Source organism: Mustela nigripes, chromosome 2 (assembly GCF_022355385.1).
Source record: "Mustela nigripes isolate SB6536 chromosome 2, MUSNIG.SB6536, whole genome shotgun sequence".
In the NCBI taxonomy this organism is placed as follows: Eukaryota; Metazoa; Chordata; class Mammalia; order Carnivora; family Mustelidae; genus Mustela; species Mustela nigripes.
The window spans coordinates 100,567,613-100,590,435 of record NC_081558.1 but is presented as its reverse complement, the minus strand read 5'-3'; the positions used below and the strand labels follow the sequence as shown (position 1 = coordinate 100,590,435).

Here is a 22,823-nt window from a genome sequence, read left to right as displayed (position 1 = left end):
CTGAGGCGTTAGTCCAGTGGGATCCTGGAAGTGAAAGCTTCTCGTATGCAGTTGGGTAAGCAGACACGGACACGAAGCAGTCTTCAAGGGGGACAGGAGAAGCTGGGATGGAAGAGGAATGCGGTTTCTAACCACATGGTGGGAGACCTCTGGGGAGGGCTGACACCTGCATCGTGAAACAAAGTTCAGGGCTTTAGAAATGGGAACCTAAAGAATTGACTTATAGGAAAGCCAAGGGCAAATCACCGGAGGTCAGGGCCAAGCTCAGATTTTCTAGTCAGGCGTGGGGGATTCAAACCCAGCGGTGGACTCCTGGCAGTCCTGCCCCTCCTCCCGGCCTCCCTCCTCCGCGCCGCACAGGGCCCTCTCCCTGCCTGCCTCCCAGGGGTGTTGGGAGGACCAAAGGAAAAGATGGCTGTGGAAGGTGAAAGCGTTCGCTAAATTATTACTCCTTGTTGTCAAGAGCTGCTGTTGTCACTGCTGTTTCTAATAAAGAAAGCCGTGGTGGGAAACAACGCAAGGAGAGACGGGAAGCTGGGCCATGTCCCGAGTCTGGACGTTAGGATTCACCAAACAGGTCTCGGGGTACCATTTGTTCAAGGACAAGCATAGGTCGGCACGGTCTTGCTGTGAGCCCCAGTCACCGTTCTCACATTTACTGATCGTCAGGGGATCCCGTATTTGTGGCTTGTGAAACACAGAGGGACGGGAACACACACGGATGAAAGGCGCTCCGGCTGGCGTCGGGGACTGGCAGGAGATGCCAAGGGCTCTGAAGTCTTCACTGATGGTCCTAATGATTTTTTGATTTAAGATCTTGATCTGTGAGTGCATAATACAAAGAGAGAGGAGGGGATGGGCTTCTCTCCTTTTGTTCGGACCTTGGTCAGTGGGCCTCAGGCTTTGGTGCTAGGTCCTGGACATGTCCATTGCTCTCCGCCATTCGGGAGTCAGGATCCTGTGACTCTGAGTAGATGTTCTTTCCCATCCTCTTGATCTCTTTGCCTTCTCAGTGTGTCTGTAGATCACACACAGGCTCGGTTAGACTCCCTGTGCATACTGCTTCCTAGCTGCCGCCTCCCCCCACCCCTGCTAGGTGGGTCCTCCGTCGCTGCTGTGGCCTGAGGTACTGGAGGGTGACCAATGTGTGCACGTACACTACCAGGCCTACGCAAGAGGGTTCACAACACCGGCTGCTACTGGTGGTCCTTAAGCCACTTGAGTTTCTCTGCAAGTTTTAGGTTCTTCAGCAAAGAGCTTCCATTTGAGCATTTGTTAAATCGCCTTTGTTATTTTTGAACTGGAAATGTTAGGAAGGCATGTGTTTAGCCACTTATAAACCTCTGATTCTAAACAACTGCCAAAGGACAGCTTAGGGTCCTGGTGGGTGGGACGGAGGGGCCATGGAGGTCGCTGGGACAGAATGGTCTGGTCAGGAAAGAAGCCACTGCTTCAGGTGTTTTAAACAGCAGGAACTCAATAGCAGAATTCATCACGGGGGTATTCGGGATGGAGGGGCAGAAAGTCAGTCTACCTGAAGGTTAGTGACTTCTGGAAGCTGCTCCCGCACTGGGACGGGAGGACTGACAGGGAACATGTTACACGCAACTAATGAATCATGGAATGTTATATATATGATGTACTCCATGTTGGCTAATTGAATTAAAAATGAAAGAAACAAAGAAACAAAGAGAAAGAGAAAAAAGAGAGGGAGAGAGAAAGAAAGAAAGAGGAAGAAAGAAAGGAAAGAAAGAGTGAAAAGGAAAGGAGGAAAGAGGCCTTACCCTGTGCTCACGACCACGGCCTGAGCTGGGGTCCAGGATCCCATGCTCACTAGAATTGCCCCCACCTACCTTCCAGAAGCCAGAACTCAGTCACCTGGCCATAGCCATCTGTAAAGAGGCTAGGAGGTGTGGTCTACTGATCAGCAGGAAGGAAAGGGAACCGACACGCTGACCAGCTTGCCTCTGCCCACGTGGATACAGGAGTCACTGTCAGGAGAGAACAGTGACCCTTTGGCAGAAACAGCCTCCAAGACCTCGTGTGTGCATGTACATGCCTGCCCTACACGGTCAGGTGGGCGGACCAGCTCAGCAAGCTGAGCTCTGCTAGCCCCCCCCTTCCCACTCCCCTCCCTGTCCCTCCCTGGCCCTCTGCAGTGCTGCTAGCTGAGTTCTGTGTGCTCTGTTTCCAGGGGGAGCTGGCCCAGCGCCAGCCCTGGTGGAAGAGCCAGCTGTTCGTGTGGGAGCCAGTGCTGTTCGGGACCTGGGATGGTGTGTTCACGTCCTGCATGATCAACATATTTGGGGTCGTCCTCTTCCTGAGGACTGGCTGGCTGGTGGTGAGTGGACGAGCTGGTGACCCTGCAGTTTCTTGGGGGCCCTTGACCCGGCAGGCTCTGTGCTCTCGGGCACTCCGCAGCTCAGGCAACAGACCCCGAAGCATGGGTGGCCCAGAGCTTGAGATAAGAAGCAGGCACACCACCTAGCTAGCACTGCTGTTTCAGCGAAAATCCTGAGAACCTAGGCCTCAGACGAAGGCTCCGAGGGAAGCCTCACCACGGATTTAAGTTATACGACCTCACAGATATGAGGAATAGGAGCGTGGAAGTCAGGGCACATCATGGGTGGGACTGTGGGTGGATCAGAGAAAGCAGACTGATGGCAACTTTGCCTCCAGCTGGTGACCCTCTCCAGCTTTCTTGGCACTCTCCCACTTCATGTGTACCCTCCTGGTGGCACCAGCTTCTTCACCCACATGGTCACCTCCCCTGGCGACCCGCTGACCTCGTGGGTAAGGCTGCACACGGCCGTGCTGGCTCAGAGGCACGTGAGATGGTGGAGGCAGTTTGCTTCTTCCCTACGGAGAACAAAGGGCCCTGCTTTGTACCTTCCGTGAACCCTCTTGGGACCTTCCAAGCAGATGCGTGTCCTGAGCGGGGGTCTGAGCCCCGCACACAGGGCCTTCTCCCTGGGACTTCCATAAACTAAACAGCCTGCTTGAAATAAAAGGGTAGACTGTCAGGAAGCGTGGATCGAACCCCTACTGTGTTCCAGGACTACTGTGTGCCAACGGGATTGCAGAATAGAAGGCCCCGTTCCTCCCCCAGGGTGAGCCAAGCAGCCCTCCCTGCTGGGTCTATTTCACATTGGGTACCCAAGTGAGGTCTCAAGGTAGTGTGAACTCCCTCAGGAGTGGAACAGGCCCCGAGTGTCTGGTTGCTATGGGATCCAGGAAAGTGGAGTCCTGGGGAAGGCATGGTTCTGCCAGGTTCCGAGGGGTGAGCGGGACTGCTGGGTTGAAAGACAGGGCAGGCCATTCAAGGTGTGGACTGTACCAGTCAGCATTCTTCAGAGAAACAGAGCCAATACTAACAGGAGATATCTATCTTTGAAACATCTAGGACATCCTGTATATATATGACTGTGGGGTCTGGCGAGTCTAAGTGAGACTCAGGTAAGCATTGAGGTTGCAGGCTTGAGGCTGAAGGCTGGGAACACAGAATTTCTATGTCACAGTCTGGCAACAGAATTCTTTCTTCTCTGGGAAACTTTGGTCTTTGCGGTTAAGACCTTCAACAGTCCGGAGGAGGCCTACCAGCAGTAGGGAGGGTCTCCTCTTTTGTCTAAAGCCTACTGACTGTAAATGTTAATCATAGCTTAAAACAAACACAGTAACATCTAGACTGCTATTTGACTAAACTAGTGGTCACCATAGCTAATCCAAGTTGACACAAAATTAATCATCACGTGGGCAAATTCTGGGGGAGTAAAGGTGCACTGTTGTGGGGTGTGAGGGGGCTCTTAGCCCCTCAGGAGGCCTGGCAAGGCCGGACCTTCCTGAGCTCTTGCTCCACTCCATACACAGGTCCTTAGCTCAGGGTTCAGCCTTAGTCATGGCCTCAAGGGGTCTGAATTTTTTGTTTTTTGTTTTTTTTTTTAATTAACACATGGAGAGCTTAGAGTAGGGTCAGCAGCCTCCCTAGCGTGGATGCTAAGAATTCATGCCTCTTACATTCCTCCCAAACTTAGAGAGACTCCTGCTTACAAAAACCCAATGCCTCCAGCTCGACTCCTTGTCCTGCCCCCGGATTTAGGTATCTGGAATCCACCTCTGTTTTTGCCCCGTCCTAAAGGCCACCTCAATGCCCAGCACCTCTCCATCCTGTGTCCGAGGGAGGCCCATCAGACTAACTGCTGCGGCAGAGGAAGGCCTGGCCAGTGACCGCTGGGCCCCCAGGCTTGGCTTCATACATTGGGTAGTTTCTCCTATAGAAGGAGAAAAAGGTAAGCTCTCTCTCTCTCTCTCTTTTTTTTCAAGTAGGCTCTGCACCCCACGTGAAGCTCAAACTCACAGCCCCTAGATCAAGAGTTGCACGCTCTACCGACTGAGTCCGCCAGGCACCCCTAAGTGCTCTCTCTATTTTGACTCTTAAGTCTTTAAGGGTCTCTTCTTAACTCTCCCACTGGGCTCTTTTTTTTTGGAGAAATGGCTGGGCAGAAGTGTCTGTTCCATCCCCAAAGTGAAGGTGCAAGTCAAGTCGTGTTACATTTTCCATTGCAGCAGAACGCAGGACTCCAGTACCTAGCAGCCTAAGGCACAAACCTATATCATCTCAGAGTTGCTGGGGTCCAGGGAGCCAGCTGCAGTGTAGCCGGGTGCCTCTGACTCAGGATCTCTGCTGGGGATGCCCTCAGCCTGCCAGCCGGGGCCGCCATCCCACCCGAAGGCTCTACCAGCCGAAGATGACCGGTGTGGTGGCCGGCCAGCCTTGTCACAGGAGGCCTCTTCCTAGGGCTGCCTCTCCACGTGCCGCAGACTTCCCTAGGATGAGCGATCTCAGAGAGAGAGAGAGAGAGAGAGAAAGAGGGAGAGCAAGAGAAAGCGTGCGCACCCAAGATGAGAGCCACGGTCTTTTTATCTCCTCATCTCAGAAGTGATATCCCTTTACTTCTGCAGTGTTCCTTTCATTAAAAGTGAGTCACCAGGTTCAACCCCAGCTCGAGGGGAGGAGATGACACAGGGCACGTGCGCCGGGGGCTGGGGGTCCTGGGAGCTGCCTTGGAGGCTGCCTACTACACCAATACACCCTTTTGCTCTGACATGATGTGAGCTCTGAGATTCGTTTTACCTGAAAAGCCATATTTGATCATGGAAAAAAAAAGGCAAACGTGAAATGGCAAAAATAAGATAGAACTACGAGGAGGTGGCGTAAAACTCAAGTCAGAAGTCATGCCAGATGATTTTCAAATAGACTATATGAACTCTAAAAATTAATTTGGCAGCACACTTACGACTTGGAAGATGTTAAAGTGGCAGTTTTGATATGAAAAGTCAAAGATCAGTGGATATCTTTTTTTTTAAATATTTTATTTATTTATTTGAGAGTGAGAGAGAGAACACAAGCTGAGGGGAGAGGCAAAGGGAGAGGGAGAAGAAGGCTCCCCACAGAGCAGGAAGCCCGATGTGATGCAGGGCTTGTTCCTAGGACCCTGAGATCATGACCTGAGCTGAAGACAGACGACTAACCCACTGAGCCACCCGAGCGCCCACGCGGGATATCTTTTTTTTTTTTTCTTAAGATTTTATTTATTGGACATACAGAGATCACAGGTAGCAGAGAGGCAGGCAGAGAGAGAGGAAGGGAAGCAGGCTTCCCTCTGAGCAGAGGGACCGATGCGGGGCTCCATTCTAGGACCCTGGGATCATGATCTGAGCCGAAGGCAGAGGCTTTAACCCACTGAGCCACTCAGGTGCCCCCGCCACCCAGGATATCTTATTATCACATGCAAACAGTTTGAAAGCATGAACAAAGGAAGAAAATAGTAGTTCTATAATTTCATTAAAATTATGAAATCAGGGCACCTGGGTGGCTCAGTTGGCTAGATGTCTGCGTTTGGCTCAGGTCATGATCCCAGGATCCTGGCATCAAGTACCATGTCAGGCTCTCTGCTCAGCGGGGAGCCTGCTTCTCCCTCTCCCTCTGCCTACTGCTCTACCTACTTGTGCTCTCTCTCCCTCTGTCAAGGAAGTAAATAAAATCTTTAAAAGAAATATATAAAATCAGCAAAATAAGAAAATGTATTAATAAAGTCTAACTGAATAAAGCACATCCCGCTATCTTGGTACTCCCAGTCCAGAGGTCAAGATGGACTTGGAAGCAGACCCATTTTTAAGTACTTTAAGTGCTATAAGACCCACAGATAAGTACTGTGGTACTTTTAAGTACCTGGGTACTTATAAGAGTACTGTAGGAGCTGGAGGAAGGTTCCAGGGACAGCGTCCCCCAGGAGGAAGCCCCTAGCCACTGAGTCTTAAGTGAAGCTTTCCAGAAGGTGGAGTGAGCAGGAAAGGCGTGCTGCACAGGGGGGTCGGGGGAAGAGCATGGGCCTTTCTTCTTCTTTTTTTTTTTTTAAAGATTTTATTTATTTATTTGACAGACAGACATCACAAGAAGGCAGAGAGCGAGAAAGGAGGAAGCAGGCTCCCTCCTGAGCAGAGAGCCCGATGTGGGGCTCAATCCCAGGACTCTGGGATCATGACCAGAGCCGAAGGCAGAGGCTTTAACCCACTGAGCCACCCAGGTGCCCAAGCATGGGCCTTTCTGCCAGGGCATGGGAATGAGGACTTGGGGGGTGGAGGGGGCGGATTAGGAGGGGCCACAGGAGCACCCTGCTGGTGGCGGCAAGTCCTTGAAGAGCTTGAAGCAAGGACCTTGCCCTTCATTTGGAATTCTTTCCAGGCCTTCCTCTTGTGCACTGCCTCTGTCCTTTTCCTGGTGCCTCACCTCTGCTCAGCTCTTCCTCCCCACCCCTGTGACAGCCTTAGGGGGCATGGGAGAAGGAGGTCAGTGCTCCTGGGAGGGCCCCCCGTCCTAACCCCTGGCCTTGCCCCTTGCTGTTGTGTTGCAGGGAAACACGGGAGTACTCATGGGCATGTTCCTGGTGTCCTTCGTCATTCTGGTGGCCCTTGTCACTGTGCTGTCCGGCATCGGTGTTGGGGAGCATTGTGGTGTCGGCAGCGGGGGTGTCTACTCCATGATCTCCTCGGTCCTCGGCGGGCAGACCGGAGGCACTATCGGGCTGCTCTATGTGTTCGGACAGGTGAGTCTGGGCAGCTGGGGGTGGGGAGCTGTGCCAGGAGGCCTTCGGTTGTCCCCATTTTATAGATGGGCAGCCGGGGGCTCTGAGAGGGACTTGGAGAGCCCAGCTCTCCATCCAGGGCCCTGACCCAGAGTCCAGTGCTCCTTCCTCTCCATCTCTCGTGCCTCCCGGCGTCCTGATTTGCCCTGGAAGCCAGGGCGTGGGCTGGGGCTATTCTTGCAGCCCGTTCTAGGGAGGGAATGCAGGACAGAGGCCAGAGCCTAGGTGGTGGCTGGGTGGCCCCATCTCTGGGGCACTTTGGTGCTGAAAGGGGGGCACACTTCACCTTCCTGGACTTTCTGGGGAAGCAGGCCCTTCTCCGATGAGCGGGAGCTCGCGGCTCATTGACCGCTTGCTGGCCTTGCGGGGGAGGCTGAGAGCCCCTGTCGCCCTGTCTGAGGAGGGGGTCCTCACAGGGAGGTGGCGTGGCGGGGACTCAGGCTCTCACAACACCAGTGGGCAGGGAGGTGTGCGGGGGCTTATGTCGCGGAGACACAGGGCTGGGGGCCTGACGCTGAGGACACACAGCTCCCGCGTTAAGAAGCGGCTCTTTATGAGCACTTCTTGGCTCAGAAAAGGCTTTTATGATCGTTCAAAGGGTGGTGGGTGGTTGAAAAAGCAGTTTGAAGGAAGGAATTTGTTTAAGTAAGAGTACAGGAGTCTCCTCAAAGAAGGCGCAGGTTTTCTTTCTTTTCTTTTTCAGCAACAGGAACAGGTATTTTAGCCTAAGTACATCTTCAACAGCATAAAGGCATGTGTGTGTGTGTGTGTGTGTGTGTGTGCATGCGCGCGCGCGTGTGTGACGTGCACGGAAGGGAGAGAGATTGTCACCACGCTCTTAAAAACCACTCGCCTTTAGCAGAGGAAGAGCTTTATGCATTTTAGTTTGGGAGGCGAGTGAGAAATGCTCCGTTTATTTTATTACCTTGGTTATTTGTCTGTAGGACTTTTATGTCTGTGCGGTCTCATAGGTGAGCAGGTAGCAGCCCCACTCTCTGGGGAGACCTGCTAGCTGGTAGCGCAGCTTCCCAGACCAGGGGCCAGCTGGAAGGGATGAGGGGAGGGGAGGACGCTGAGATGTTGGATCTCGGGTGTGTGTGCTGCTTAGAAGGAAGCAGAGAGTGTTTTCTGCGCACAGGTCAGAAACACTGGGCCCCTCTGCTCAGAGTCCCCAGCACGCCTCTCCTTTGCCTGTCTCTTACCGGGCTGGGCTCTCTGATCAGGGCACGGTGCCACGCGGAATCCTTTTTGTATACTATTGAATTCCGTTTGCTAGGCTTTTGTTGAGGAAGTTTCCACATGTATCAGTGAGAGATATTGGTCTACAGTTTCTTGTGATAGCTTTGCCTCGTTTTGCTCTCATGATAAAGCTGGCACAATAGAATGAGTTGCGAGGTGTTCCCTCCTCTTCTATTTTTTGGGAAGAGTTTCTAAAGGATTGGTGTTAATCCTTCTTTAAATGTTTGATAAAATTGAGTGGTGAAACCATCTGGTCCCAGGCTTTGCTTTGTAGAAAGCTTTTTTCCTTTTCCTTTTTTTAAGAAGAGTTATTTATTTATCGGAGAGAGAGTATTGCACGTGTGTGTGTGTGTGTGTGTGTGCTCGTGCCTAAGCGTAGGAGAGGGACTGAGCGAGAGGGGGAGAGAGACTCTCAAGCAGATGCCCCGCTGAGTGGACAGCCTGATGAAGCAGGGCTCGATCCCTTGATTCTGAGATCTAGACCTGAGCCGAAATAAAGAGTCAGCCCGCTTAACCGGCTGAGCCACCCAGGCGCCCAGTAGGAAGTTTTTGATAACTAAATCAATCTCTTCACTCACATAGGCATAATCTGATTTCTGTGTCTCCTTAAGTCAGTTTTGGAAGTTTGTGTCTTTCTGGGAATGTGTCCATTTCATCTCAGTTGTATAATTTATTGGCACATGATTGTTCATAGATTCCTTATAATCCTTTTACTTTCTATAAGATTGGTAGTGTGTCTTTCATTCCCGATTTTGGTCATCCGAGGCTTCGCTCCCTTGTTTAAGTCAGGCTTAATAGTTAAAAGCTTGACTGCAAAGAAGCAATTTTTGGTTTTGTTGATTTTCCTATTGTTTTTCTGGTCTCCAATTTATTTCTGCTCATGTCTTTTATTATTTCCTTCCTCCTGCTTCCTTTGGGTTTACTTTGCTTTTCTTTCTCCAGTTTCTGAAGGCAGAAGGTTAGGTCATTGATTCAAGACCCTTCTTCCGGGGTGTGGTTGGGGATTCTGTGAGGGTCCCTATTCGTGGTTCTTACTGACCTCTAACCTCGTCATTCCAGGGCATGAATGCATTCTTTTTATTATTGTTACATTCCTTTCTAGAACAGGAGTCAGCGAACTCCTACTATGAGGGGCCATATAGTGAACACGTTAGTTTTTAGGAGTCCTACAGCTCTGTCATGACTGTTCCGTTCTGCTATTGTGGTTGCAGCCTTAGACAGTATGAAAAACTGGGCACAGCTGTGTTCCAGTAATACTTTATTCCCAAAACAGGCAGTAAGAAGGATTTTTCCATCAGGTTCAAGTTTGCTAATAGCCCTTATTTCAGGCATAACAAGTTAGAATATATAGGGCCACCTGGCTAGCTCAGTCAGTAGAGCACATGGCTCTTGATCTCAGGGTTGTGGGTTAGAGCCCCATGTATGGTGTGGAGATTACTTAAAAATAAAAACTTTTGGGGTGCCTGGGTGGCTCAGTGGGTTAAGCCTCTGCCTTCGGCTCAGGTCATGATCTCAGGGTCCTGGGATTGAACCCCATGTCAGGCTCTCTGCTCAGGAGGGAGCCTGCTTTCCCCCCGCTGCCTGCCTCTCTGCCTGCTTGGGAACTCTCTCTGTCAAATAAATAAATAAAAATCTAAAAAATAAAAAATAAATAAAAACCTTTTCAAAACTTTAGAAGATACAAATCCTTAAAATCATTATTTTTAAAGCTTGCAGAATCATTTCATTGCCCCGTATTCTCCCAAATCTTCTCCCTCATCTCTCTGAGGTGTTGGTGGCTGGCCGGCCAGGTGTGAGGCCAGAGCTCTGCATGTTCGAGACGTCTGGGGAAGGAGATGATCATCACTGGACTATTATCATTTGGTTTTTCAACTCTGATACACCTGAGCACAAGGGTCCTGTTGACCTGACCACATACTCATGGCATAGCAGCATTGTTATCTCCAGCTCGCGCTTGGTATTTAGTCAAAGGCAAGTTTGAGTCATGAGGGGAAGGCAGGAAAACATCCATGTCTCTCTCTCATCTCCTTCTCAGAGATGACTGTCTTTCTCTGACATTTATTGGGCTTCCCCCCACACCCATATATAGATAGAAATGCCTCCTGTAAGCTGGGGGAACACAGATGATCACGTGTCTAGTGGCAAAACAAGCTGATTTCGTTGAAGAATGGGGCCTCTTTGTGAGCTTCTCTGCAGTATGGGAACTATATCGCCCTTCCAGTCTTTACCTAAAAGAGCTGGAAATTAATGGTGCCAGCTTTCCAGAATGCTTTTCATACAGTCAGCCCATCACAAAGTATTGAACACTTGTAGTAACATGGTTAGCAAATGCCGGGGCTTTGAAGAAGTGCAATCAGCATAGAAATTTTTGTTTTTTACAATTTTTGCATTCTTGGTGGCTTGGGATAGGGGACAGACTTCTATGCATGAAATAAGAATAGATTATGGAACCAGATAATTAATCCCATAGTACTGACAGTAAGCATAATATTTATTCAGAAAAGGGGGATGAGGAAAGGCTTCATGAAGAAGGAGGAACATGACAGAGGCCAGAGTGGACTTTGTTCCCTGAGAGAACAATGGGGACAGAGCACAGTGAAGATGGTGACCCGCTGGCCTGGGGGAATGCGGGAGGAGTGAACCTGATGGAGAGAAGGGGGCTGAGAATTATGTAAAATCATGGCTTTCAGGCAAATATAAAATATACATGGGCCAAAGAGTTTGTTTAACTCATTAATTGAGGAGCCAGTCAGATGTTAAAGAGCAGTTGAGAAGCTACCCGTATTGATTATCTAGTTCCTGGTTAAACAGTTTCATAAATAAGTTTCAGGATCGGATTGCCGAACAAAAGTGGTTAATGTCTTACTGGATAACAAAACTGAGTCTTCTGGGTTATCTGTTCCACAGGACAGAAGTTATTTGCATCTCTGCTGGAAAGAATCTGTAAACTGACAGTAACTTCACAAAGTCTGGGACATTTACCACATTTAATCGATAGTAAACAATGAGTAGAACTAAGCACATACACCTAGATAGTCCTTGGGTAGCCTTTGTTCCAGATGACATTGAAAAGATGTGCTGCCCACTTTTTTTTTCTTATTTTAAGATTTAGGTAATTTTTTAAAAAATAATAATGACCTATAAAAAAATGGAGAAAAAAACTGGGGTTTGCTTCAGTGCCTTTCTAAGACCCTGAGATGGGACCCCCTGTGAGCTTCTGTTCTCTCTCTTTTTTTTTTAAGATTTTATTTATTCGTTTGAGAGAGAAAGTGCATGACAGGGGAAGGGACAGAGGGATAAGCGACTCCCCACTGAGCAGGGAGCCTGGGGCTCTATCCCTCTATCCTGGGACCCCAGGATCACAACCTGAGCTGAAGGCAGACACTTAATGACTGAGCCACCCAGGCTTCCCTCTGTTTAGCTCTTGAATAACTCAGAGAAGTTCCAAGTGTTCTTTGGCCCAGGGTCCCATCTCCTTCCTCCTGTGATCTTCTCACCATAGTCACCACTGACTGGCATTCACACTCTCCTCGGGGGGATGGTGGAGACTAGATGAGAAGAAATGGGGCCTAAGGCCGGAGTCACAGGCGGGAAGGGCTCACTGAGCTCCCGTGGTGGTTCCCAGGTGCTGAGCCCTGACAGCGTGGGCGGGGCTTCCCAGCCTGGCGGCTCTGGCCTGTGGCTTCCAGGTGTTCTGTTCTCCTGCCCACTCGGCTGCCCTGTCAGTGTGTTGCAGGTGCCATGTACATCACCGGCTTTGCTGAGTCCATCTCCGATTTGCTGAGCATCAGGAGGATCTGGGCGGTGCGAGGAATTTCGGTCGCGGTGCTTCTGGCCTTGCTGGGCATTAACCTAGCGGGTGTCAAGTGGATAATCCGGCTGCAGCTGCTGCTGCTGCTCCTGCTGGCCGTGTCCACGCTGGACTTCGTGGTGGGCTCCTTCACGCATCTGGACCCAGGTGAGCCTTCTGGAGTCTGTCAGACGGCCTTCTGAGCTCTGCAGGGCTTTCCGGAGGTTAACGGGTGTGAGTTTGCAAGGCTCCGTGCTCGGAAGCATTACCTATGGCGAGGGCGTTATCCATAGAGCAGGTGAGTGGGCGGCTTCTGGCTGCAAAGGCCTCCCTCCTCACACAGGCGTTTTCACGTAACACGTTGTCCAACTTCCTTTTTATTTTCTTTCTGTTTAAAAACAAAAACAAACCAAATATTTAGCTCAAACAAAGAATAAAGTAGAACCGGACTAGATAAAGATAAAATTCCCAACAGTGGGAGTGTGGTAGGAAATAGATCTGGAAGTAGAGAAGAAAACAGATTTTAATTTTGTGCATCAATATTTTGTTTCTTTTTTTTTAAAGGATGCAGGTATAACAAATGTTAATAATTGTCATTTGTGGGAGATGGGGACAGATACAGGTTGATTACCTATAGTATTTTAGAGCAAATTTTTTTTTTCAAAATAAAATAAGAACAAGAAAAGAATTAAATTAAATTTAAACTTAAATTAAAAAGAAAAAAATAAAAATGTTTTTCAAAATAAAAATAAGAATCCATTAACTGAGCTGAGGCAGGAAGAATGATAGGTGCACTCTGCACCATTTGGAAACGGAGTTTTATGTTGGTAACAAATGGACCCCTGTTTAACCCTGAGTTTTCCTGGGCTTGGACGGTGGTGGTGCTCGCCAAGTCTAAGCCTAAATCCTTGCCCTTTGAGTGGGATGCTGTTATGCAGAGCGTCTGTAACTTTGTAGCCTTGTGATCTGGGTTGGTTTGGCGTCTGAAGTCTTTGTTCTCTCCAGAGTACAGGGCTGTTCGTAGGTCGCAGGAGAAAAAAGGGAGCTGCATGATCCTTCCCTCGTTGGGGGCTCTGGCTTTTTATGGCATCTACACTGGAATCTGGACAGGGAAAGAAAAATGGGGCCATCCTCTGTGTTAGAAAAGGAAAGAAGACCCGCAGCACACGCATCCGTAATGGTGCGAGTGCTGGCTTTGCGCCATGCCTTGTGCTGAGCCCTGCACGTGGCTTATCTCATGTCATCCATGAGAGAAGAACAGAGGTTCCCATTTTGCAGGTGAGGAAACTGGGGCTTATGCCGTTTGTGGTGATGAAGGGCAGAGCTGAGAATGAAACAGGATCTATTCGACTCTACAGCTGTGCTGTTTCCGAGGTGGGAAGCTGTGCCTGTCTTCATTGAACTCCCAACTGTCTTTTTGGGACCTAGCTCTGCTTTCCCCCAGGAAGGCTGTCCCTGACATGTGTTCTAAACGCCCTCGTCTTTCATGAAAAACATTGGTTGGGGGCACCTGGGTGGCTCAGTGGGTTAAGCCTCTGCCTTTGGCTCAGATCATGACCTCAGGGTCCTGGGATTGAGCCCCGCATCCGGATCTCTGCTCAGTGGGGAGACTGCTCCTCTCTCCCCTTCTGCCTGCTTCTCTGTCTACTTGTGACCTCTCTCTTTTGTCAAATAAATAAATAAAATCTTAAAAACAAACAAACAAACAATGGTTGCTGGACATTCAGGGATCAGTTGGTACACGCTACTCTGGCCTTACTAGTTTTTTGTAGGTTAAAATTCTTCTGTTGGACACCCGTCACTCCCCTGAGCTCCCTGGGTGCCCCTGACACTCTGGCATCCTGAGCCCTCTCCTAGAACCTCCCGAATGCCCAGGTTGTAGGGTCTTCAGGGTTAAGCTCTGTGCAGGAGGGATGCCCCCAGGATCCACTCCCATGTTAAGGGCCAGTCAGTGCAGTGTCCAGACCATCCTTTGGTGCCTTGGCCTCGAAGCTAACCATTTGGAGCATCTCCATTGGAGGAGAGGAGTGATTTGTTTCCTGGCCTTGCACCAACCGTAGAGACAAGCCCGCATCCGGAGGGAGACCTGCTGGCCGCTTGGCTGTCTAACTAGCTGTCAGTGGAGACAAGGGAGTCTACCCAGGTCTCCCGTTCCCAAGTGCTTTCTCCCTCCATCCGCGTGGTTGCTGAAAGAGCGTAACTCATTAAATTGCAGAGTGTACTCCTGGACTCTTTGAGACCTTGCTAGGCTGATGTGTTTTCCTTCTTCTCCAACAGAAGCTGTCTTGGCTGCTCTCTTGTTACTCCAAGTAGTTCTCCTTCTTTCTGGTCAGTACATTAGCAGGGTGTAGTGTGAAGTGAAATTTATTTTCAATCATTTCCATGGCAACTGGCCCCTCTTGGATCTGTTTTTGGTATCACTGATGTTTTCTATGTGCTACTTTCTTTGCAGTTAGAAATCCAAACTAAAACTAGACCATAAACCTTCCGAATGGATTTAGCAGCCTGATTGCAGCTCTTTGGGAAAATGGCAGGCACACAGACATTTGAAAAAAGACTGGAAAAAGGACTGGAAGGAACTCTGCCTAAGCGTCAGCAGTGACTGACTGTCTGCTGAGATTATGGGTGCCCGTATTATTTTATTTCTACTCTTCTGTCAGTTGATTCATGCTGCGTAAAAAATGAATAGACTGTATTTTGCAGAGCAGTCTTAGATTTATAGAAAATTGAGCAGATGGTCCAGAGGTTCCTGTCTTTCCCTGATCCTATTAATGTCTCGGTCCTGTGGCATGTTTGTTACAAGTAGGGAATATGCTGATAGCATATTGCCCGAAGCCCATGGTTTAGGTTAGGATTTACCATTCCTGTTGTGCAGTTCTGTGAGCTCTTGCAAATCATAAAGATGTATATCCACCATCACAGTATCATACAGAATAGTTTAATGCGCCAGAAATTCCTGTGCCTCAGTTATTCACACCTCCCCCCCTGCCTACCCCTCCCCCTGAACTCTTGACAACCACTGATCTTCTTGCTCTCTCTCTCTTGTTTTGCCTTTTCTAGAACATCGTCTTTGGAATCACACAGTATATAGCCTATTTAGACTCACCTCTTTCACTAAGCAATATGCATTCAAGGTTTCTCTGCGCCTTTTGGTGACATGATAGCTCTTCTTTTCTTATTTTATTTTATTTTGCATCTGGCTTCTTTTATTTAGTATAATGTTTTTGTGTTTTTGTTTTTATTTTCCTATTTATTTATTTAAATTCAATTTGTTAACATATTATGTATTATTGCTTTCAGAGATACAGGTCTGTGATTCATCACTCTTATACAATATCTGGTGCTCATTAAAACACATATACTCCTTAATGTCCATCACCCAGTTTCCCCATTCCTCCATGGCTCTTCCCTCCAGCAACCCTCCATTTCCTATGATTAAGAATCTCTTATGGTTTGCCTCTCTCTCTGGTTTCATTTTGTTTTATTTTTTCCTCTCTTCCCTTATGATCCTCTGTTTTGTTTCTTAAGTTCCACATATCAGTGAGATCATATGGTAATTGTTTACCTCCGATTGACTTATTTCACTTGGCGTAATATCCTCTATTTCCATCCACATGGTTGCAAATGGCAAGATTTCATTTTTAATGGCTGCATAATATTCCATTGTATATATACACCTCATCTTCTTTGTCCATTTGTCTGTTGATGGACATCTGGGCTCTTTCCATAGTTTGGCTCTTGTGGACATTGCTGCTATAAACATTGGGGTGTACTTTCCACTTCGGATCACTACATTTGTATCTTTAGGGTAAATACCCACTGGTGTAATTGCTGGGTTATAGAGTAGCTCTATTTTCAACTTTCTGAGAAACCTCCATGCTGTTTTCCAGAGTGGCTGTACCAGCTTGCAGTCCCACCAACAGTGAAGGAGGGTTTCCTTTTTCTCTGCATCCTCACCAGTACCTATTGTTTCCTGACTAGTTAATTTTAGCCATACTGACCAGTATGAGGTAGTATCTCATTGTACTTTTGATTTGTAGGTCCCTGATGGTGAGTGATATTGAGCATTTTTTCATGTGTCTGTTGGCCATTTGGACGTCTTCTTTGGAGAAATGTCTGTTCATGTCTTTTGCCCATCTCTTGATCGGATTATTTGTTCTTTGGGTGTTGAGTTTGATAAGCTCTTTATAGATTTTGGATACTAGCCCTTTATCCAACATGTCATTTGCAAATATTTTCTCCCATTCTGTCAGTTGTCTTTTGGTTTTGTCAACTGTTTCCTTTGATGTGCAAAACCTTTTTATCTTGATGAAGTTCTAATAGTTCATTTTTGCCTTTGTTTTCCTTGTCTTTGGAGATCTATCTAGCAAGAAGTTGCTGCCGCCCAGGTTGAAGAGGTTGCTGCCTGTGTTCTCCTGTAGGATTATGATGGAGTCCTGTCTTACATTTAGGTCTTTCATCCATTTTGAGTCTATTTTTGTGTGTGGTGTAAGGAAATGATTCAGCTTCATTCTTCTGCATGTGGCTGTCCAACTTTCCCAACACCATTTGTTGAAGACACTGTCTTTTTTCCATTGGACATTCTTTCCAGCTTTGTCAAAGATTAGTTGACCATAGAGTTGAGGGTCCATTTCTGGGCACTCTGTTCTGTTACAATGATCTGTGTGTCTGTTTCTGTGCTAGTACCACACTGTCTTGATGATTACAGCTTTGTTATAGAGCTTGAAGTCCAGAATTGTGATGCTACCAACTTTGGTTTTCTTTTTCAACATTTCTTTAGCTATTTGGGATCTTTTTTGGCTCCATACAAATTTTAGGATTATTTGTTCCAGTTCTGTGAAAAAAAAGTTGATGGTATTTTGATAGTGATTGCATTGAATGTATAGATTGCTCTAGGTAGCATAGACATTCTTACAATATTTGTTCTTTCAATCCATGGGCAAGGAATATTTTCCATTTCTTTGTGTGTTCCTCTTTTTCTTTCACGAGTACTTTATAGTTTTCTGAGTACAAATTCTTTGCCTCTTTGGTTAGGTTTATTCTTAGGTATCTTATGTGTTGGGTGGCAACTGTAAATGAGATCAATTCCTTAATTTATTTTTTTCTGTTTCATTGTCAGTGTATAGAAATGCAACTGATTTCTGTACATTGATTTTATATCCTGCCATTTTCCTGAATTCCTATATAATAAGTTCTAGCAATTTTGGGTTGGAGTCTTTTGGGTTTTCCACATAAAGTATCATGTCATCTGCAAAGAGTGAGAGTTTGACTTCTTCTTTGCTGATGCGGATGCCTTTTCTTTCTTTTTGTTGTCTGATTGCCAAGGCTAGGACTTCTAGTACTATGTTGAATAGCAGTGGTGATAGTGGACATCTGTGGCACATTCCTGCCTTAGGGGAAAAGCTCTCAGTTTTTCCCCCTTGAGAATGATATTTGCTGTGGGTTTTTCATAGACAGCTTTTATGATATTGAGTCATGTTCCCTCTGTCCCTACACTGTGAAGAGTTTTAATCAAAAAAGGATGCTGTACTTTGTCAAATGCTTCTTCTGCATCTATTGAGAGGATCATATGGCTCTTGTCCTTTCTTTTATTTATGTATTGTATCACATTGATTTGTGGGTGTTGAACCTTGCAGCCCAGGAATAAATCCCCCTTGGTCATGATGAATAATCCTTTTTAATGTACTGTTAGATCCTATTGGTTGCTGTTTTGGTGAAAATTTTTGCATTCATGTTCATCAGGGATATTGGTCTGTAATTCTTACTTTTTGGTGGGGTCTTTGTCTGGTTTTGGGGTCAAGGTAATGCTGGCCTCACAGAAGGAGTTTGGAAGTTTCCAGCTTATTTCTTCTAATCACTGAATAATATTTTATTGTGTAATGTAACTCAGGTTTTTAAAATTCATTCACCTAATTAAAGGACATTTTGGTCACTTTCAGTTTTTGCAATTATGAAAAACTTTTGTAAGCATTTGTGAGCAGGTTTTGTGAAGATATGACTTTTTAACCCATTTGAATAAATACCTTTCTAAGAAACAGCCCAACTACCTTTCAAAGAAGCTGTGCCATGTTGTATTCCCACCAGCAACTAATGAGAGTTCCTGTTGCTTCGCATCCTCGCCAGTGTTGGCTGGTATCAATTTCTTGGCTGCTAGCCACTCTGATGTGTATCCCTAAGACTAGCATCTCAGTTGTTTTGATTTGCAATTCAGTAATCACACATAATAATAAGCATCTTTTCATATGTTTGTATGATATCTGTAGGTCATTCTAGTGAGGTATCTGTTCAGGTCTGTTGCCCATTTTTAAATCTGGTTGTCTTCTTATTGCTGAGTTTTAAGAATTCTTTGTATATTTTGGACACAAGCCCTTTATCACATATAGGTCTTGCAAATATTGTCTCCCAGCCCATGGCTTGTCCTTTTATTCTTTTAACAGCATCTTTTGCAGAGCAGAAACTTTTAATTGTTATGAAATCTAACACCAATATTGTTCTTTCACAGATCATGCTTTTGGTGTTGTACCTAAAAAACTCAGTATTAAACCAAAGGTCATGTAGATTTTCTTCTATGTTATATTCTAGGTATTTTATGGTTTTGTGTTTTACACTGAAGTCTATGATCCATTTCAAGTCCATTTTTTTGGAGGATGTAAGGTCAGTGTCTAGATTTATTTTTACATGTGGTTGTCCTGATGTTGCATCATTTGTTGAACAGAATGCATTCATTGCCTTTGCTCCTTTGTCAAAGCTCCGTGGACTACACTTGTGTGAGTCTATTTCGGGTCCCCCCGTTCTGTTCTAGGGTTCTGTTAGACTTGGTTATCACTGCTTTCTAATGGGTGCTGAGGTTGTATGGTGTCGGGCCTGCAACTTTGTCCTTTCCCATTAGTGTTCCTTTTAAAATCCAAGGAAGAGTGTTTTAAAAATACATTTATGCCTCACTTTATTTCTGTCCCTTTATTTAAATATAAAAGACTAAAAAAAAAATCTAAACAGGCCTGGAATATAGAAAGTAAAAATGTGGAAAGTAAGAAAACAAAGTTTCCTCCTTCGCTTCATTTTCACACTTCTACCCTCCCTAGAGAGCATGGTACAGGCGTTAGTTATCTACTGCTATTGAGCAAATCACCCCAAAATGTGGTGGCCTGAAACAACCATGAACATGTATTATTTCTTGCCTTTGTTTGTGGACCAGGAACGTAGGTACAGCCTGGCTGGTGGTCGTGGTGCTGGGTGTCTCATGAGGCTCAGTGAGATGTCAGCAGGAGCTATGGCCTTCTGAGGGCTGGACAGCAGCTGGAGGAGCTGGCTGGTGAGTCAGGGGTGTTTGTTGGCAGGAAGTCTCCCTCCCTCTCCATGTGGTTCTTTCCTGAGAGCTGCTTATGCGTCCCCAGGTCCTGCAGTAGCCAGCTTCTCTGGGAGCCAATAATCAGAGAGCACGCACTCTGTCCTTCACACGATCTGGCTTCTGAAGTCATATAGCCATGCTTCCATCATGGTCTCTTTGTTAGAAGTGAGTCACTTAGTCTGGTCCTCATTCAGAGACTTTGAAGACACATTTTAAGCCACAATGGTTAACTTTAAAATCAGAAAGAAAAAAAAACATCTCTTAAATGAAATTACATTTCCCCTTTATTTCAGAGACAAAATGTTTTATATTATAAGAATTTTAAAAATTCTGAAATATAAAATAGAAAGTAAAAGTACCCTCCCTTACTTTATTCTCCTGCTCCTACTTCCCAGAGGGAGATTCGTAAATATTTTTCCAGTCTATTTTCTACTCACATTCAAGTATGTATGCATATACATAAAACACACGCAACATCATTCTTTGTAAAAATGTGATTAGATTCTATTGTTTTGCTCTTCTTCCTCTCCCACACAATAACCTATCATGGGCATCCTGTGATGTCAGTACATTTAGGATTCCCTCATTCTCTTTTGGCACCTACATAATATTCCATATTACAAACCTAAAATACTTTATATTTAAACTTATTTAACTGGGGCACCTGGGTGGCTCAGTGGGTTAAAGCCTCTGCCTTCTCCTGGGATAGAGCCTCATATCAAGCTCTCTGCTCAGCAGGGAGCCTGCTTCCTCCTCTCTCTCTCTGCCTGCCTCTCTGCCTACTTGTGATCTCTGTCTGTCAAATAAATAAATATAATTTAAAAAAAAACTCATTTAACTTACTGATGGCTATGTAAGGTTTTTTCCAGTTTGTTACTATTAAAGTATTGCTGACATGCAATAACTGTGCAAAATTTAAAGCTTATTCCTATAGGATCGAGACTTATAAACAGAATTAATAGGACAAAGGCCCAGCACATTTGAAATTTTGTTAGGTTCTGCCAAACTGCCTTCTGATAAAGTTGTTCCATTCTGAACTCCCACTGATAGTATATAAGAGTTATTGGTTTCCCGTACCCTGTACAATATTGGGCATGTTCCGTCTTGTAAATTTCTGCCAAGTGATAGGCAAAAATTGTGCTCCTTTAAAAAAATTATTTTTCTTAAATCATTAATGAGAATTATTTTATTCATATTTTTTGCCACTTATATTTGTTTTTCTTCAAATTATTTATAATCTTTCTCTATTTTTCCTTTGTGCTATCTTCCTTTTTAGTGATCTATAGCACTCCCACCTTAACAATTAATTCAGAATAAAACAAATACTTGTTTAGATTTTAGTAATGTTTATTGTATATGTTGAGCAATTTTTTCTAATACATCACTTTTTCTTTTAAAATTAATTTTTACGTATTATTGAAGCCATACATATACATAAAGATACTTGTTTTGGAGCCACATTGCACACTCTGGTTACCTTTTTTTGGTATATCTTTCAGTTTTTCCTGAAATTAAGCTTACTCTGTGTATTAGTTTCCAAGGGCTGCCTTAACACCTCTCCACAACCTGGGGGACTTGAAACAATAGGAGCATGTCAGTTCACAGTTCTGGAGACCAGCAGTGGAAAAGCCAGGTGTTGGCAGGGTCCCGCTCATTCCCAAGGCTCTCGAGGAGAAGCCTTCCTTGTCTCCTACAGCTCCTGGGGCTCCAGACATTCCCTGGCTCGTGGCCAAATTGTTCCCTTCTCTGCCTCTATGGGCACATGGCCTTTTCCTCCTCTTCCCTCTCCTCCATGAGTGCCTCATGAGGACAGCTTGTCATTGGAGATAGGTCCAGTTTGAATAATCTGGGATGATTCCATCTTGAGATCCTTCACTGAATTATATCTGCAAAGACCTTTTTTCCACACTCACAGTTTTCGAGGGTTTGTGTGTGGACATGCCTTTTTGGGGCCCACCATTCAATCCACTGCACTCTGTTGCTTTTTCTTTTTTTTCCATTTGCTTTATTTTCTAGTTTATAAAATTCACCATTAAAAAATATCCATAAAGCTTTTAAATATGTACAGGCATTTTTCCCAGTTCTCCCTTGTGTCACGTTTTCTCTTGGAGATGGACCTCCCTTCTAGATGGACGAGCTCAGGCCAGGCCCACAGTGGTCATGCTGGTACTTGCCCTCACCGCTCCCACATGTTGTCCCTGCTGTCCCGAGTCCCAGATAATCCTCTTCTGTGTGTGTGATTAGTAGGAGATATAAAAATCTAGGCTGAAAATAGTTGCCCTTAGAATTTTGAAGTCACTGCTCTGCCTTCTGACATTCAGCAGAATCCGGGAGTTTGGTGCTATTTGTATTTCTGCTCTGGCTAAGTGACCTCTTTCTCTTCTTCAAGTGCTGTAGGATCTTCCCTTTTCCCTTAAGGTTCTTACATTGCATAATGAAAATTGCTATTCATTGACTTGGGGCCCTTTGAATCTGGAATTTTCAGTTATTTCTTTGACAATTTCTTCCCCTTTGTTTTCTATTTTTTAATTTCTATTTTTTTCCCTTGAATTCTGATTACTTGGATTTTAGAACTCCTTGCTCGAAGCTCCTGTTATTATTATTATTTTAATCTTCTCTGTTCTCTAGCTTATCCCTTTTTCCCATCCCTACTTTATGGGAATGTTCCTCAACTTTATTTCCGAGGTACGGAGTTTCTCGTTTTGACTAGCCTTAGTTTCTAAGAGCTCGCTTTTGTTCTCTGATTGTCAGTTTCAAAATCACAGCCTGTTCTTGTTTCATGAATATAATATCTCCTTTTGATTCTTTCTGGCTATAAATTACAGGAATTGATTTTCTGGCAAAATTTTCTTCTGCTCTCTACCTCGTTTTTTCTGTGCTTCTTTGTTCCTGTTACCTTGTTTTGCTCTTTGCATTAGTTGCTGCAAGCCTTCTTGCTTCAATACCTCGTAGTTCTTGGCTGTCTGTTCATGTTTAATGAGGGTGCGCTGGTGGGCCTATGGAGGTTCTGTGCGCAGTGGAGGGGTTGGCTGTGGTGGGAGGCATCTCTGTGGGATAATCGCGTGGCACATTGGGCTCTTTCCCCCGAGACTCCCCACTGCCAGTTTCTGGAGGTCTTTCCTCTGGTGCAGGTAATGTCCTCCAGAGAACTCTCCAGTCTCCTGCCATGGGCATGCCTGACTCCCAACAGTGCTGAGAACAGGGTGGGGTTGGGGGTGGGGCGGATGGAGGAAGGGGCTGGGGGAATCTCATGGACAGGGTGCAGACTCATTTAGTCTGATATCTTTCCCTGGGCACATCCTTC

General features: G+C 45.9%; 1 protein-coding gene across 1 annotated transcript in view; it reads left to right on the top strand.

Annotated features, from left to right (window-relative positions):
- SLC12A8 (solute carrier family 12 member 8) overlaps positions 1 to 22,823 on the top strand; it is a 137,628-nt gene that overhangs the window by 22,211 nt on the left and 92,594 nt on the right. The window contains exons 3-5 of the mRNA XM_059388009.1: positions 2,195 to 2,341; positions 6,912 to 7,103; positions 12,108 to 12,339. Of these exons, the coding sequence (XP_059243992.1) occupies positions 2,195 to 2,341; positions 6,912 to 7,103; positions 12,108 to 12,339 (571 nt within the window). The remainder of the gene's footprint in view (positions 1 to 2,194; positions 2,342 to 6,911; positions 7,104 to 12,107; positions 12,340 to 22,823) is intronic.